The following is a 15,549-nucleotide window of genomic DNA, read 5'->3' as shown; positions in this document are numbered from 1 at the left end:
TAAAATATTCAAATTTTTTTGATCGATTTATTTTTTGTAATATTGTTATTCCATTTCGATCCAATAGTTTTCAGTGCTCCAGATGATTCAAGTTCGGAAGCTTGGTGGCTTGTGGAATGTTATTTTCTCCTAAGTGGGGGACCAATTCCGGTTATGGTAGCTGCGGTGATGGTTGTGGGTTTAAATAAATAGAGATGAGAATGAGAAAGAAAATTCAACACATTAAAAAAAGGTAAAAATTTTTGTTTCGACTCTATATACATGCGATGTAAAATTGAGCGTTATCAGACGTGTGCGATGAACTCTGGGTTAAGGTAAGAGAAACCCGAGAATACGCCCTGGTCGATGCCCAAGAGAACGACCTTGTCGGGCGGCGTCATTTCGGGTGCGGTTGACGTGAACTGCCTGTCGAAGTTGCTTACGTCTTGTGGATGGACCTGGAAAGAGGGAAAATTGCAGAGTTAAGAAATGCATGGTAACTTTTTTTTCATTATGTGTAACATGAAATACAGGGTAAGGACAAATAATGATGAACCCGATTTCAATAAATCGTCATTTAGAAACTACTGCGCATTTTACAATTTCTACATATATAAAATGAAGTCTCCAAAAAGCGTCTGTGTGTTTGAACTCGCAAAACTCGAGAACTACAAGGCCGATTTTGCTGAATTTTCCACAGTTTGTTCCTTAAGTCCTGAGCAGGTTTGCCGACCAGTTCGAAAACAATTCGATGAATAGTTCTTTTTTTATTCCAATTTAAGTCCAATTTTCACATAAAATCCCGAATATGGGGGTGAAAAATTACTCGCAAATATACATATCGTTGGAAAGGGAAGAATTTTCCGTGTTCTACGCAATTTGTTCCAATGCTCTAATTTAATTGCGGCGGGAGTTTTTTACGTTTTTAGCTCGGATTTTTTTAGGCTTAGCTGAAATTTAGGCACTACTTTCTTCATTAAATCCATCAATAAAAAGTGAAGGAATTATCCCACAGTTTTTTTTTTTTTTGACAGCATTGGAAAGAGCTGCTTTTTTTACACCAGATCTAACTCGACCTAAGGTCGAAAGTGTAACCCTCTATCTCCATTAGAAAAAAAATTACAAGCGAATTAAATGAAGTTCAAAAATCTGTTCTCTATTCAAGTTTTTAACCATTTTATTTTGTTTCCACGGTAACGCTTTTTGAATCCATTGTTTATTTCCATCTTTCTCATTTTCAATTCTTAAACGTATTTTATTTTGTGTTTCCATGGTTACGCTTTTTAAATCCATCTTTCTCATTTTATTTTAATTTCTAAGTATTTTAGTATCTGTCGTCATTGTTTGGTGAGAAAATTTTGCATGATGATTTTTTTTTCTTTCCTGGTTATTGAAGATACTTCACTTGACGCAATGGGTTTTTTCAAGGTAGACCGAGTAAAGCCGGGCAACGCAGCTAGTAGGTGATAAATGAATTTAAAGAAAAATGTGTCTAGTTTTTTTTCCCAATATTTTTTTTATCATGCGCCCGTTTGCAGCATCTCTGCCATTAACTGACGAGCAGCCTGCCAATAAGAGAAAGAAGTACAAAAATGCAAATGAAATTTAGCGTCCTTAGGAGTTGCCATTTAAAAGCTTAAAAGCAATAGGGCAGTTCTTGAGATGATCTCACTCCATTTCACCTTGGCGACAGAGGACGACAGAGCGAATCCTTCACTTCAGTTCTATGCAGGTGTTTTTGCAAATAGTCATGTCCAGTGATTACACGGAAGTATAGTGCCTAGAAAGAGTAGTGTGCCGACCGGCGCTTTTTTCCCCACGATTCTTGAAGACAAATTGTATGAAAACCGCTAGATTGCAGTGCAGTCGAGGTGCACGTTCAATCTCGCAGTGTTTACATTTAGTCCAGTCAATAGGTAGAAAAAAACGGGCTTGCCTTACAAAAAATGGGGTCAAAGATTTTATTTTTTAAATTTGTGTATACTAGTGCCAATATGAAAAAACCAAGTTATCCAACACGAAAGACCTCGGGAGAAGTTTTGGGGGTCGAAAACCCCCCCAAAATTGTGACTTTTTGTAGTATTTTCAAAATATCTCAAAAATGGTTAAAATTACAAAAAAACTTCCAATGCAAATGTTAAAGAGGATTAAATTTCCATCAACTTTTGTCAGTACAACATTTTTGTAGCATGAAAAGCAAGCGAGTTACAGCTTCTTGAAAGTCACACTTTTTCTGAACCCCCTCAGCGAAGTGCGTGAAAGCGCATCGGATAACGGAGGAAAAAAGGAGAAACGCCGGCAGTCTGACCTTGGAAATCATTTGTCTTTCACAGCTGAGGTAAATGCCTCCGTTCCCTTTAACTTAAACAAAACAGCCCCATTCCATCCCCCCCCCTTTGTTTTCTCCAAATGAGATGAATCGACTCAATAGCTACTCATATTGGTCACTTCAGCGCTTGAGCCAGAGTATGTTTTATCAATTTGTGTGTTCTGTATCACAATTTTTTTCCCTAGAAATAAATACGCCTGACCAAGGTGTTTTATTATTATTATTATTATTATGATTATTATTATTATTTGCGAAATCAGTTTGCGAGAATGCGAAATAAAGATTGTGAAGGAGAAGGGAATAGAAAATCTTCGAAGATGCAGCGCAAAACGGCAAAATGAAGAACATCAGCGTTTTTTGAAGTTCTTAAAAGAAGTGACAATTCACACTGCCTGTCACAAATGCTATATCGATGAGCAATCAATCTCTTCCCTTGAAGTAATGGTTGAACCTAACATGTTAACTAAATTCCTCAAGAAAGATTTCTGACAAATTATAACAACAAGAATAGTCTTATTCAACTTCTTGAGACATATTTCGAAGAGTGTGGCATTGAAGTCAGGAAGATTCAAGATGATGCCGACTTACCTACTGCTCTTTCAAAGGCAAAAGAAATTGAAAAGTGTGTTATAGTGGGCGAGAGGATATAGATCTGTTGGTGCTGATGACAGCTTTAGGACAGCCTTTCAGCAACTTGTTCTTTTTAAAACCTGGAAGAGGGAATACTTGTGATTTGTTTTTTCCCCCACTAAATCTTTTAAGTTTGAACCCAGCAATATTCTTTTCATCCATGCGTTTAGTGGGTGTGATACGACTTCGGCAATCTTTGGCCAAGTCAAAATTAAGTTTTACTCAATAGTCAAAAAAAAAAAAAAAAAACTCCTGAAATCAAGGAAGCTGTGTAAGTATTTAGGGACCCAATCTGTCATCATGATGCCTTAGCTGCAGCTTTAGAAAACATTTTGCAAATATTATACACAAGTGACGTAAAGTATTTGAACCTATCTTTGGATACTTTGCAATTTAATCTTTTTATAAAACTAGTACAAGGCTAAGATAAATATTGCAGGGTTACCTCCAACGTGCAGAGAGGGGGGGGGGATGCTTCACGTTATCACTCATATCGGTTCTACCACCAAATTTAAAGTTAGTTGGGCAACATAATTGATCCAGGGAAGTGGGGTTGGGAACGAAGAACGCAAGGTCTAATGCATGTTGACACGAAAAGAGATTCAGTTACTCAGAATCTTTTGGAGATTGTACCTTGTACCTGTAAGAAAAATTGTACTAGAGCGTATTCTTGTCACAAGGCAGGTTTAAAATGCTCCAGCACGTGCAAACACTGCAGTGGCACAAATTGTGAAAATGTTGCAGAAATTTCATCTTTGGATGAGACTGTTGAAGAAGATGATTTGTTCCAGGAGCTTTTGGAATTACCGCAACAAGGAGATGAACAATTAAAGAACCACAGCTTCTTTCTACCCCCTACAGATTCTGAACCGGGAGAACCTGGACCTTCAAAACGGCTTCGAAGAAGATAAACAGCGTATTTTGTTGTCCTTTCTCTATTTGCTTTAAGGTCGAATGAATCTCTCTGTAATTTAGATCCGTTTTATTGTATGTAATTAATCTGTATTAAGCTTTTACAGTTGGATTTTCATTTTGAAAGGTAATTCTTTTGAGTTTTTCATGCCTCAAAAAGTCAGTTTCTGCAGAATTTTTTTCAAAGTGTTCATTACGTATTACTATTGTACCTTTATTTGTGCATTATTATGTCTATTGTTTGCTTATTATCACCCTAATATTTATTCATTCACATTTATATTTTCGAATATTGCATTTTCACTTGTAATAAAAAAGATGGTACGAATTATGTGCTTTAAATGAATGAGAAGATTATGTAATTCAATTACAAACTGCAATATAAATCATATGTTATTCGAGTCTGACTGAAGACTACCTCTGTCAGACTAGAAATATTAGTTCGTGAGCGGTGGGGGAGGGTTTATTATTATTATTGTATCAGAGCATAGGATGCATGGCTGTGTTGATTTTTTGCTTATTAGGCTGCCTAATATTCATTCCTTCACATTAATATTTAAAAATCGCATCTTTGTTTGCAATAATTAGACTAGAATGTACGAATTACATCCTTCAAATGAATGTATATATTGTGTAATCCAGTTGTAAATAGCAATTTATCATCTATTATTGGAGTCTGATGAAGACTACCTCTGTCAGATCAGAAAAGTTAGTTCGTGAGCAGTGGGGAAGGTTTTTTTTTTATTATTATTGTTGCATCGTCGTATGTGCTTTAAATGAATGTGTATATATGTATTTCAGTTTCATAATGCATCGTTTGTTTTTGGAATCTAGTGGGAACTAATCTGTCAGCCAGAAATGCTACTCTGTGTTCAGCGGGGGGGGGGGGGGGGTGGAGCAAGAAACTCAAACTACCCTAACTGTCGATAAACTCTCTGAAACAAAAGTTTCTATTCAAGTTCTAATAATTATGACGCCTTGCTTTCGGTGTGAAAGCTTTTTTTTTTTCGGGGTGGAGGAAAACTGCCTATTTTCAAAGAGCTATAGCAAGCTTGTTATTTGTGTTACAAAAAAGTTGTAAATGCAAAAGTTGTAGGAAATTTTATGTTCTTTAAACTTTACATTTAAAACTTTTTTCTAAGTTGAACCATTTTGGAGATATTTTGGAAAAAACAAAAAAAGTCATAAATTTTTGTGGTTTTTCGGCCCCCAAAAGTTCTCCCGAGGTCTTTCGTGTTGGATAACTTGGTTTTTCCATGTCGGCCCCAATATGTACAAATTAAAAAAATAAAATCTTTGACCCCATTTTTTGCAAGGTAAAATGTATCTATTGACTGGACTAATTAGTAGACGCGGGATTTTGTTACAATTTAGTTCGGCGTTTCTCTTTTTTACCTTTATTTCGTGAATATTTCATGAAACAGCATTTAAGGCTTTTAATGGAGGCATCAAAGTTGAAAATTAGAAGAAATAAAGCTTCATCTTGTTTTGTACCAAGGTGCAAAAGTGGATACAAAACATTCAAGGAAAAAGTTACGTTTTTTAAAGCCCCAGCAGATGAAGAAAAACTAAAGTGGAATTCGTTAATTCCCAGATTAGATAAAGTTTTTGATAAATATTGCTCAATTTGTGCTCTGCATTTCGAGAAACATTTTATTGAAACGCATTTTAAGCATATTATAAATGGTGAGGAAGTTTTGATTCCTCGGGGAAAACCTTTTTTGAAAGATGAGGCAATTCCGACAATTTTCCCAAATCTGCCAACATACTTTACTAAAAAATTACCAAAGAAAAAAAGGTCCACCAGGAATTATACAGTTTAAAAAAATGTTCCCTGTTTGAAAAAAGTAAAACTTGATCTTTCCGCAGATGAAACTGAAATAACCAGGTATAAATCTATTATAAATGAAATTGTTCATATTAATTTGCCTAACGAATATTGGGTTTGTATAAAATTTAAAAAATCTCCAAATATTGTAGTTTTTGTATATAATAAAAATTATGTGGAAAATAATATTGGCGATAAAAAGACCATTATTGAAGTAGACACAAAGACAAGGATGTTTTCAAAACAAAATTTTACACAATTGACTCTGAAAATTTGATACTTATATTCTAAGGCAAATGTATTATCAATCGAGATGGCTTTGGGAGCAGTTTGTTGTTGTTTTTAATGCCACTTGGGAGACTCAAGCCGTAGCCAGCATGAGTTTAAAGCAGAAAGGAGCAACTCCTGAGTCAATGAGGCCCCTAAATGAGAAAGAGCTCGACATGGGCACGGTATATGGTAGCACCACATCTACAGTTTATAGGTCTGGAGAATAGGTTGGAAATCTCCAGCAACGCTACGTCTGGTAACTGTTAGCGACCGACCGTAAGACTTTCGGACAAACGGAATCAACGAGCACGTAAGTTATATTAAAAAAAAAAGTTATTTTTCTTGAATTTCAGCCTTTTAATATCCTGTACAAAATTGATAATTATTCGTGTTATCGTCCCCCGTTATCGAGATAAAAGGTATTTAAGTCTCCCGAAATTTTAAGAAAAGTGGCAAATTTAAGCACTTGGCGAGGGATTGAAGGTACCAGTTTCTCACAGACGATTTCCTCGTCTGCATGTGGCAGGACATCCATATCTACAGAGCGTGAGAAAGATGTCTGTCCCCATCGAAACTCGATAAATTTGGAACAACGAGATTCGCTTTTCTTAAAATTCCCATAGTCTTAAAGAAATAGTAACTGAAAAGTTAAAATCTAAACTGAATGTTTTTTCGACATTTTTTTTTTGATGTAATATTAATTACAAATAAAACATGCCATACACAATGCGACTCTTTTATTATATTTTACACTATAAATTCTTTGTAAAACAAATAAAAAAACATCTTATCCTAACACGTTTCTTACCTTTCAGACGCAAATGGAACATAATATCTGCCAAATCACTTGACCGCGCAATTTTTAATGTGAAATACCGACTTCAAAAGTTTTACGTAAGAATGAGTTTGATCCCCCCCCCCCAGGAAAGGGTACGTAGTGGCTTTTCCAACCCCCCTCCCCCTCGGAACCCTTACGTATTTAATGAATGACCCCTTATAGTCTACTATTTTCTTTGAAGATAAATTAGCATAAGATAATTTTATATGCTTCGAAAAATAAATGAACACCCATGTAACAATTAGCCCTTAATACAGAATTTGTCTTTTGCGCAGAAATAAGTTCGATCCGAAAAACGGGGCTTTTAAACTGCGAAATCAGCATGCAATCGCTGATTTAAAACGAGTCTGATTGAGGAGCATAACGTACTCCTCGAGCGCAGCGCCATCTGGATTTTCCTCAGATCTGTCCTCACTTTTTCCCCGTCGATCGGCACACTACTCTTTGTAGGCACTATAACGGAAGTAAGTCACTCGCTTTGACCGAAGTACGAAACTCGGGAAGTTGATCTACCAGCTTATTTCCATAAATATCACAATGACTGGGAATCCTTTGGAAGGAAACACTTCTCTCGGTTTTCTGAAGTTCAAACAGTTTCATGCTACAGGAATGGACATGAGCATTTTCATTATATACTTTGCACTTGCAAGTGAGACAATTACCTGCTTGTGAATTGATAAGAAACAATTTTGTGTTCAGGACTGGTTTTTAGATTATCGATTGCAAATGAAAAAGTTGCTATCTCTCCACCAAAATTGAGACAATGATTCCAAGCCAGACAGAGCCAGAGCTGCCCTTTTTATCTCACTTTGTAAACAAAGATGTTCATTTACATTTCAAATGAAGTGCAGGTAACCCTCCAACATGGCTTTATTTATAAAAGGATTCAATTCTCGTGAGAAAAACCGGGCAAATGAATGTACTGACATCATATGTGAATGGATTATTTCAGAAAGGGCATAAGTCCCACTGATGCAACTTTTCAGGAATCAATAAAAATTTATTATTTTATTCATAAATGAACTAAATTCTACAAAATTTTTTATGACTAAACTAGCTACAAGTAGGAGCATTGCCTCACTTTAAATTACGTTTCATTTCGTCACTGAAATTAATTTAAAAAATGTGCAAAATTTGGACTTATGACCTTTCTGCAATAAATATCCTGAAAGGCTAGTTTCGAGTAATGAAAATGTAAATCAAGTGAAACAGATTTGTTTCGAACTGATTTATGATAATAAAAAATAATATAACAAACTGACAAAAATAATTAGTGAAGTCTGTATGCATAAATTCATTATCTTAAGAAAATACATCTTGTATTTCCATCTTTCTCTCGTCTTGTTTTTGTGAAATAATAAAGTCTGGTGTAAAACAAATTAAAAAAAGTAAAAACTAACAAACTAAGGAAAAAAAGCAAAAGTTTCACGTGCGTATAAAACTATATTCATATTCATCAAATACAACCTCCATGGAAATCTTTTTCTTTCCTTCTCTTGTCTAGTTTTGTGTACCAAGTTCGATGTACATACGAGTATTAGTATGATTACGTTCAAAACTGCACTGAATAATCATCTTGATATCTGTTATTTCTTCCTATAATATGAAAATTTTCTCTTTGTACTCAGTATTGGCAAAGGTAGTTCAGTCGAATATGCTCTTGAAAACCGTCTGTAAAATAGCTAGTCTGAAACAGTTCTTTGGTGTTCTATCGAATATTTAAGCATCATGAATGTTGAGAATTGAAAACATTTGTCGCCCAGTAGAATTTTTTTCCAAAATCTCAAATTGGGAGATAAGTCCTCTTAAAAAATGAAGGGCACCTCTGTTTTAGCAGTTACATATTTCATTATTTTCAATAGATTTCACAGTGAACCATGATGAAATTTCAGAATTTCACTTATAAGAGATCGGATTTCACATGGTAATAATGTGTCATATTTGTTTAACATTCGTTTTACTGTCCTAAACTCCCGATCGCAAAAGACAAACGAATGTCCTCTCAGAGGAAAGTTATCAGCAATCTTGTTAAATTTCTTCAGTGTTATTTCTAGAAAAAGTCTCCTGCAATGTTGTTCTTATTTTGACCAGCGTATACTTCACTGAAAGTGTACAGTTTTTTTCATAGTTCCTAGAGTAATGTTAATAAAATCCCTTAGAAATTAGCGAATTTTATTCCGATACGTTTCTGACTTATCTCTACCCAGCTCGTGATCGAAAATCCCCCCCCCCATGAACCCCCAAACTGACATACCTACTAATACTGTAATAATGCTAGATTAAAGGAGTTATTTGCTTTTATTTCACACGCCGAAAATTCTTGTTCTACTATAATCTCACCATCTATTCACATTGCGTCTTACTATTACTTCATTCGCGTTTAGTGCAGAAAGCTTTCTGCACTAAAATAAAGTGCTTTGATGTGCAAGATTGACTTCCCTGCTATACTAGTCGATTTCTCTGCATACATGTAAAATATGGTAAATCCACAGCTAACTCAATTTTGAAAAAAAAAAAAAAAGTGACCTATGTCTTTTCTGAAATAATCGATTCAACTACCGTAAAGAATCATGAACAGTCGAGAGGAAAGATTGATGTATTTTTAATCTCTCACTTGTTGAGCTGTAATAAGTTAGAAAGTTATTTTTTCAACAAGGTACATATAGCTCTTTTCTGGCACCTTCGAACTTGTTCTGGCGCTCCCAAGCAATTTTAAGGGTACGATTTAGCACCTCCGGTAATTAATCGCAACATGTTGTTTTGGAAAAGGTCAAACTTGTTTCTAACATAATCTGAAGCAGTTATCAAAACTTCATTTCCATATTCAATAACAGGTCGAACATAGCTTTGATATGTGGTACACAAAACGTCTTGAGCACCAAATAACACCTGCTAAACCTTTTAGCATTCTTGATCTTGAATAGTCTCTATAAATGCTTGCATAAGTGTGCCTTTTCCATGTTTATTTTGAGTATAAATTATTACCTAACTACACAGAATCATATATTTTTATTATTATGATGAAGTAGTTGTAGGATGTTATCTTGTTTTACATTGAGGGAGAAAAATTGAATGGTGGTCCTACTTGTATTTATAATCATATAGTTTTCATAAGTCCAGGTGTTAAAGACGTCTTAGGCCTGTTGAATAAGCTCTCCAGGCCAGTTAAGTCAGATCCCGTAGCATTCATTACCATGTCATCAACAAACAACAAGATATTTATCCCTGCGACAGATCTTGGAATAGTGTCTTAGTATCTATGAAAGCATTTATCATTACATTGAAAAGAATCTGACTTAGTACCGTTCCTTGCGGTAAAACGTGTTTGGTTTGACTTTTCACTTTTCTCTCCTGAGTCCCCCGTACCTTAACATTATTTGTGGCTTAACCAGTTGGATGGGACACTGAAGACAGCTATGATTTTTTGAACCAGACCAGAAACCGAGCATGTTTGGTTTGACTAAAGCCCGACACAGTGTGACCATATTATACACTTTTAATCCACTGATTTAAGTTACCAAAAAGGCCATAGTAAATGAGCCTTTTGAGCAATCTAGCTTTCCAAACTCTATCAAATGCAGTTTTAAAATACTGCAAAGGTGCTTTATTTTCTCTGAAAGCTCTACAACACACATGTGTAATGTGAGAGCTCATTGTGCAAAATGTTCAATTGCAAGTGTTGGAATCTTTGTTGATCCGGGCCTGCTCATTGCTATATGTGCAGTAGTTTTTGAAAATGTGATTTTTTAAAATCGGGTCCATCGCTTGTGCTCACCCTGTATTTAGTTTTAAATCTATTTAATACTGAACAGGTTTTTTTTTTTTTTGTTCAATTGCTTAATATGAAATTGTTTTATTTCCGAAAACATTCATGACCACTCATAAGTCGTAGAAATTACAATGGACAACAACTGAAACATTTTTAACGCCTCTACTGTACACGCGTATTTCACGCAGTAAAAATCGAAAAAGAAAAAACCTTTAAAATTTAGTCAAGGGTACTTGCATGCTTTGTATCTAAAGTAAGAGTTTGGCATCGTGCAAATTGATACTGGCAACTAAAAGGACGACTAAAGCTATTATTATTTTGAAGCAAAGATGACTCTGCTAACAACTTTAGCCAAAATGTGGGCAGAAACGACTATTCTGCAGCTAATTGTCTAAAACGGAGACTATTTTAGTGAAAAAGCGATTAAAATACAAACAATCTCCTGATTCCCCCCCCCCCCCGGGTGAAAATATTGAAACAAAAAATTAAAATTCGGTTACAAGTTTACCTTTTACTTTCCGAAGAAAAAGAAACCCGGAACACTTTAATGCTTTTTTTTTTAACGAGCGCTTTAAAAGAGGAATTTAATAAAAATATTCACAATCATAAATGTGTGGTGTTCGTATTTTTGTACGATAAGTTTTGTGTTAGCAATCACAATTTTTATAAAGGGTTTGTTTTTGCGATCGCTTTTTTTGGACAAAGTAAGCTTTTACTATCGCGATCTTTGCAAGAAGATCGCTTCCTCAACAGCGATTTTTGTTTTCTGCTGCTTGCATTCTGAATGAATGTCAATAAAATTTTGCTCAACAATTTCTTTAGCATTATTTCATTCATTGTTTAAAAACAAGCACAATCGCGGATGTCGTGAATGGGACGTTGCTTGCACTTTTATGCAGTTTGTCTTTTACTGTTGCCTTTCATTAACAGTCAGACGCTGTGAAATTATTGTACCAGAATATGTCAGCACTTGGTTTCTTTAGAGTTCATTGAAAAGGGCAGAACTAAAGTCCGGAAAATATATTTTTTTTCCTGTTTGTTTTCGAGAGTTGATTTAGGAAATATCATTGGACTTTTTGCTTCGCTTATAAATCTATTCTCCCTCCTCCTCCCGCTTTGAGTGGCCCCACTTACATACCGCGCTACCAAGATAACTCTATTTATCGAGTTGTCATTACATTTTAAAAATAAAATAAAATGGGAGATTATTTTAGAAATTATTTTATACATTTAGCAACTTTTTTGGAGACTATTTTTCATACTACGGGCTTTTGAAGCAAAGCGGAACTCAGTGGCAGCCGTGAGAATGGAAAGGGGGGAAAAAAGGCGCATTGCATTTTTTAAAAACATATATTTGAATGTAAAGTTACTTGTTTTAGTAAGAAATATCAAGCATCCAAATGTATTCTAAAAAAATAACAGGTGCACATCTCTTCTTTCCCTGCTATATTCCGTTTCGCCCTTAATAAGATAGGCTTTATTAAAAATGGAATTAATCGCCATTTTGGTATAATCACTCTTTTCGTACATTTCCTCCTCCAAATAGAATGTCACCCAGTGGTCGAAAAGACTACTTTTTTTTTTCTGAGCAAACTACAAGTACTTTATTACAAATGTCGTTAACTGCAACTACAACTACTTTTTTTTTTTAAAGTAGCGACTACGAACTACTTTTGAAATGTAGCCGCTACTTCGCTACTTTTTAAAAAATAAATAAATAAAAGCATACACATACACACCGTTTGCAGATTGAAAGAAAACATTCGAAAAGTGATTTAGATTAATAAATTTGCTCATTTTAACATGGAATATCACTAAAAATTTATTCTTTGTTTCTTTCTTTTCTTTTCTTTTTTTGGAGCCAATGTGTCATTCTAAATCATTTTTTACGAAATTACGATTTTTTCAAAGGGTAATTGTAAATCTAAAAAGTTTGGGAATCCCTGGATAATAAGTTTAATTTCTGTCACAGAAGTATATCACGAAAACTACGAAATTTAACTCATCAATACAGGCTTATGACTAGAAAAGAAAGAGAAAAGAAAAAGAAATATTGGAAAGAAAACTTATTTTACGTTTAATAATAAGTCTTTTTTTTTTTTTGGAAAAAAGAAAATACAACTGGGAAAGTTCACCTGCAAAAATTTATTTATTAATAGATTGCGATCCACTTACCTTAAAATTATATATTCTCTCAAATTTACTTTAAACTCATTAAACTTTTGCGCAATTTTCCCCTCTGAAATAATTCATTTATTTTTCTTCGCTGCAGCCAGTTTTATATCACCATTCCAAGAAAAAGGTTTTGGAATAAAATTATTTATTTTTTATTAAAACTCAGTTCGATAGGCTTAAAAGCTTTCCATTTCTCTCAATATGCAAGCTTTGTTCAAGCTGCATTTTAAAAGTAAAAGTTTTTATTCCAACCTTTGATTTTGTTTTTCTTCTTTTCCGAATTATTGAAAAGGGAAATAATTTTGGAAATTTTTCTAATATTCGCTTATTTTTCATTTATGCGAAATGAATATTTAATTTTATGGGTGAATCTTGTATTATACTCTTTAATTGCTTTAGAATGTTCCAAACATTTACATATTGCGTGTTTGTAATTATCTTTATATATTAATAGGCAAGCTGTTTGCTTTTGGTACCGATTTCTCCTCTGTGAACCGATTTCATTCATTCTTTTTTTGTTCGGTAGCTATTGTCGTGTTTTAGTGTTATCAATCAAAATGTTTGAAATCGAAAGCTAATTAACGGAGATATTGATAAAAAACGCATTTTTGTCCTAAATGGCTTTTAATACGTGAACGGATGGTCCAATTTTTTCGAATTTGATATGATTGGAAAGGTCTTGAAAAAATACTCCTAACGAAGAAATTGTCAGAGCGTCCAAGTCCAATAACCTAAATCCACTAGAAAAAAAAGTTATAAGCGTTTTTTAGTTAGCGAAGCTCAAAAATTTTAATTTTATTTTTTTACCATTGTTGAAATTCATTGTTGGAAGCGTGAAACATTAAGTTTCAATTCATTTTTTAACCGCTTTTTCTGTACGAAAAATGCCTTTTAGTGCTTCGAGTTTGGTATTGTTGGAAAGATCGTGAAAAATACTTCGAAAACGTTTACCCCCCGTTTTACGGCTCGAAAACAGAAATTCGCTAAGATGACTAGAAAGGGAGCTAAAAGCAATTATAAGTTAGCGAAAATTCATTTTTATTTGATTTTTCACGCACTTAGCGTGTAGAAATTGCTGTATAATATGTGTTGCTATTTCTCGCTTGAACGTAAAGAAATGAAATTCTTGAATTCGTTTTTGTTATTGAGGCTTCGTAGGCAGTTACGGACAGTTAAAATCTTTCTCTTTTGAATGTTTTTGCGACTTTAATATTTAATTTTATTTATACGCTGTCGCAAGTAGAGTTTGTTCCTGCAAGTAGGATTTCATCATGAAAATTTATATTCCTAACGGAAAAGGTCATGCCTACTTAGGTGCTTAATAATATTGAATAATTTGGCATTATTAAGTGATCTTTTTGCAAAGAATATTGTTTATACAGAAGTTTTACGTATAAACTAAATTTTGCGGTATCATTTCATTCAGGAAGCTTTCGGTTTTTCTGGAATATTTGCTTTGCCGAGCTTGTCTTATCGCGCTGCGTGTATGCAGTCATGACTTTAGATACTGTACTTCTAGAAACACCAAAAAGTTGAGATGTTTCAGTTACACTTGCTTCAGCTAGACACGCTCCAACAATTTGGCCTCTCTTAAAATTTGAGAGGTCCGATATTTCTCGCGCTTGAAAAAAATCCAAGGCTTCCAGTTAATCCACCATATACTACCAGCTGTACATTAGGGCGGGTCGATTTTGACTTTTTTTTTGAAATCGAAAATGCCTGTGGTGGGAAAAGTTGTGTATTGGCATCAAATGCTCGCACAAAAAATTTTTTGGAAATCAAAATATATTTAGATCCCCCGCCAGCCCCTTAAAGTTTGGTCAAATATGTAAAAATTGACATTTTTTAAATTTTTTTAAAAAATGTTATGTATAATATTTTTAATCGCCTGTGGTGGGAAAAGTTGTATATTGACATCTAATGTTCATTAAAAAATTTTTTGGTAATTAAAATATATTTATACCTTCTGCCAGGTCCCTGAAGTTTCGCTAAATATGTAAAAATTGATTTTTTTTAAAACTTTTTTTTCATTTCTTATGTATTCTTTTTAATCACCTGTGGTGTAAATAGTAAGACCCTTTGTTTGTGAACAAAATAATTATCATATCATATTACATATACCACCATTGTCGAGAATCTGAAATTGCGCGTTTTGCCTTTTTTCTTTGCTCCTTCTGCTTAGTTTTAACTGTCAAAGAGACAGATGGTGTGATTCCTCCGAATGTTTATTTTTCTTCTTCTCTGTGATATAATGAAACTACTTAAATCACCTCCCCCCCCAGGCTGACAAATCGGCCTGTTCTTGGCACTTAGCCAAGCATATATGAACTAAACAGAAATCGTAACGAAAACCTCAGAGCAGAAGAATTGGTACTAGTCCAAGAGCCCATGATAGCCAGACATACGTCATAGTATAAAGGCCCAAAATTTTCCTGCGTAAACGCACTGGAGCAGGTATGAAGGGTTCGCTATTAGTTAAGCTGACTCGCGCTGGCTTTGGTGGGCAAGAGGTAGCAAAGGCGCGAAAAAATGGTGAGCAAAAACATCATAGTATAACGCGTGATTTTTTAATATTTTATTAGGGGTACTATTACGAGTTAAACCTTACAAAGCCAGACACTTAGCGCGCTGGCTTTGCGCAGCCAGACACTTCAAAGCAGGGAAAAAATGGTGCACAAAAACATCATAGTATAAAGCGTGATTTTTTTATAATTTGTAAGGGGTGCTACTAGGAGTTACGCCTTACAATGCCAGACACTTCGCACGCTGGCCTTGCGCAGCCAGACACTTCAAAGTTGGGAAAAATCGTGTTCAAAAAC

General features: G+C 34.5%; 1 protein-coding gene across 1 annotated transcript in view; it reads right to left on the bottom strand.

Annotated features, from left to right (window-relative positions):
* Positions 1–228: 228 nt before the first annotated feature.
* LOC129228497 (protein kinase C, brain isozyme-like) overlaps positions 229–15,549 on the bottom strand; it is a 240,001-nt gene continuing 224,680 nt past the window's right edge. Inside the window, exon 16 of the mRNA XM_054863185.1 lies at positions 229–437. Coding sequence (XP_054719160.1) covers positions 285–437 — 153 coding nt within the window. The 3' untranslated portion in view covers positions 229–284. The remainder of the gene's footprint in view (positions 438–15,549) is intronic.

The sequence above is a fragment of the Uloborus diversus genome, chromosome 1 (assembly GCF_026930045.1).
Source record: "Uloborus diversus isolate 005 chromosome 1, Udiv.v.3.1, whole genome shotgun sequence".
In the NCBI taxonomy this organism is placed as follows: Eukaryota; Metazoa; Arthropoda; class Arachnida; order Araneae; family Uloboridae; genus Uloborus; species Uloborus diversus.
This window is presented reverse-complemented; position numbering and strand designations above follow the sequence as displayed.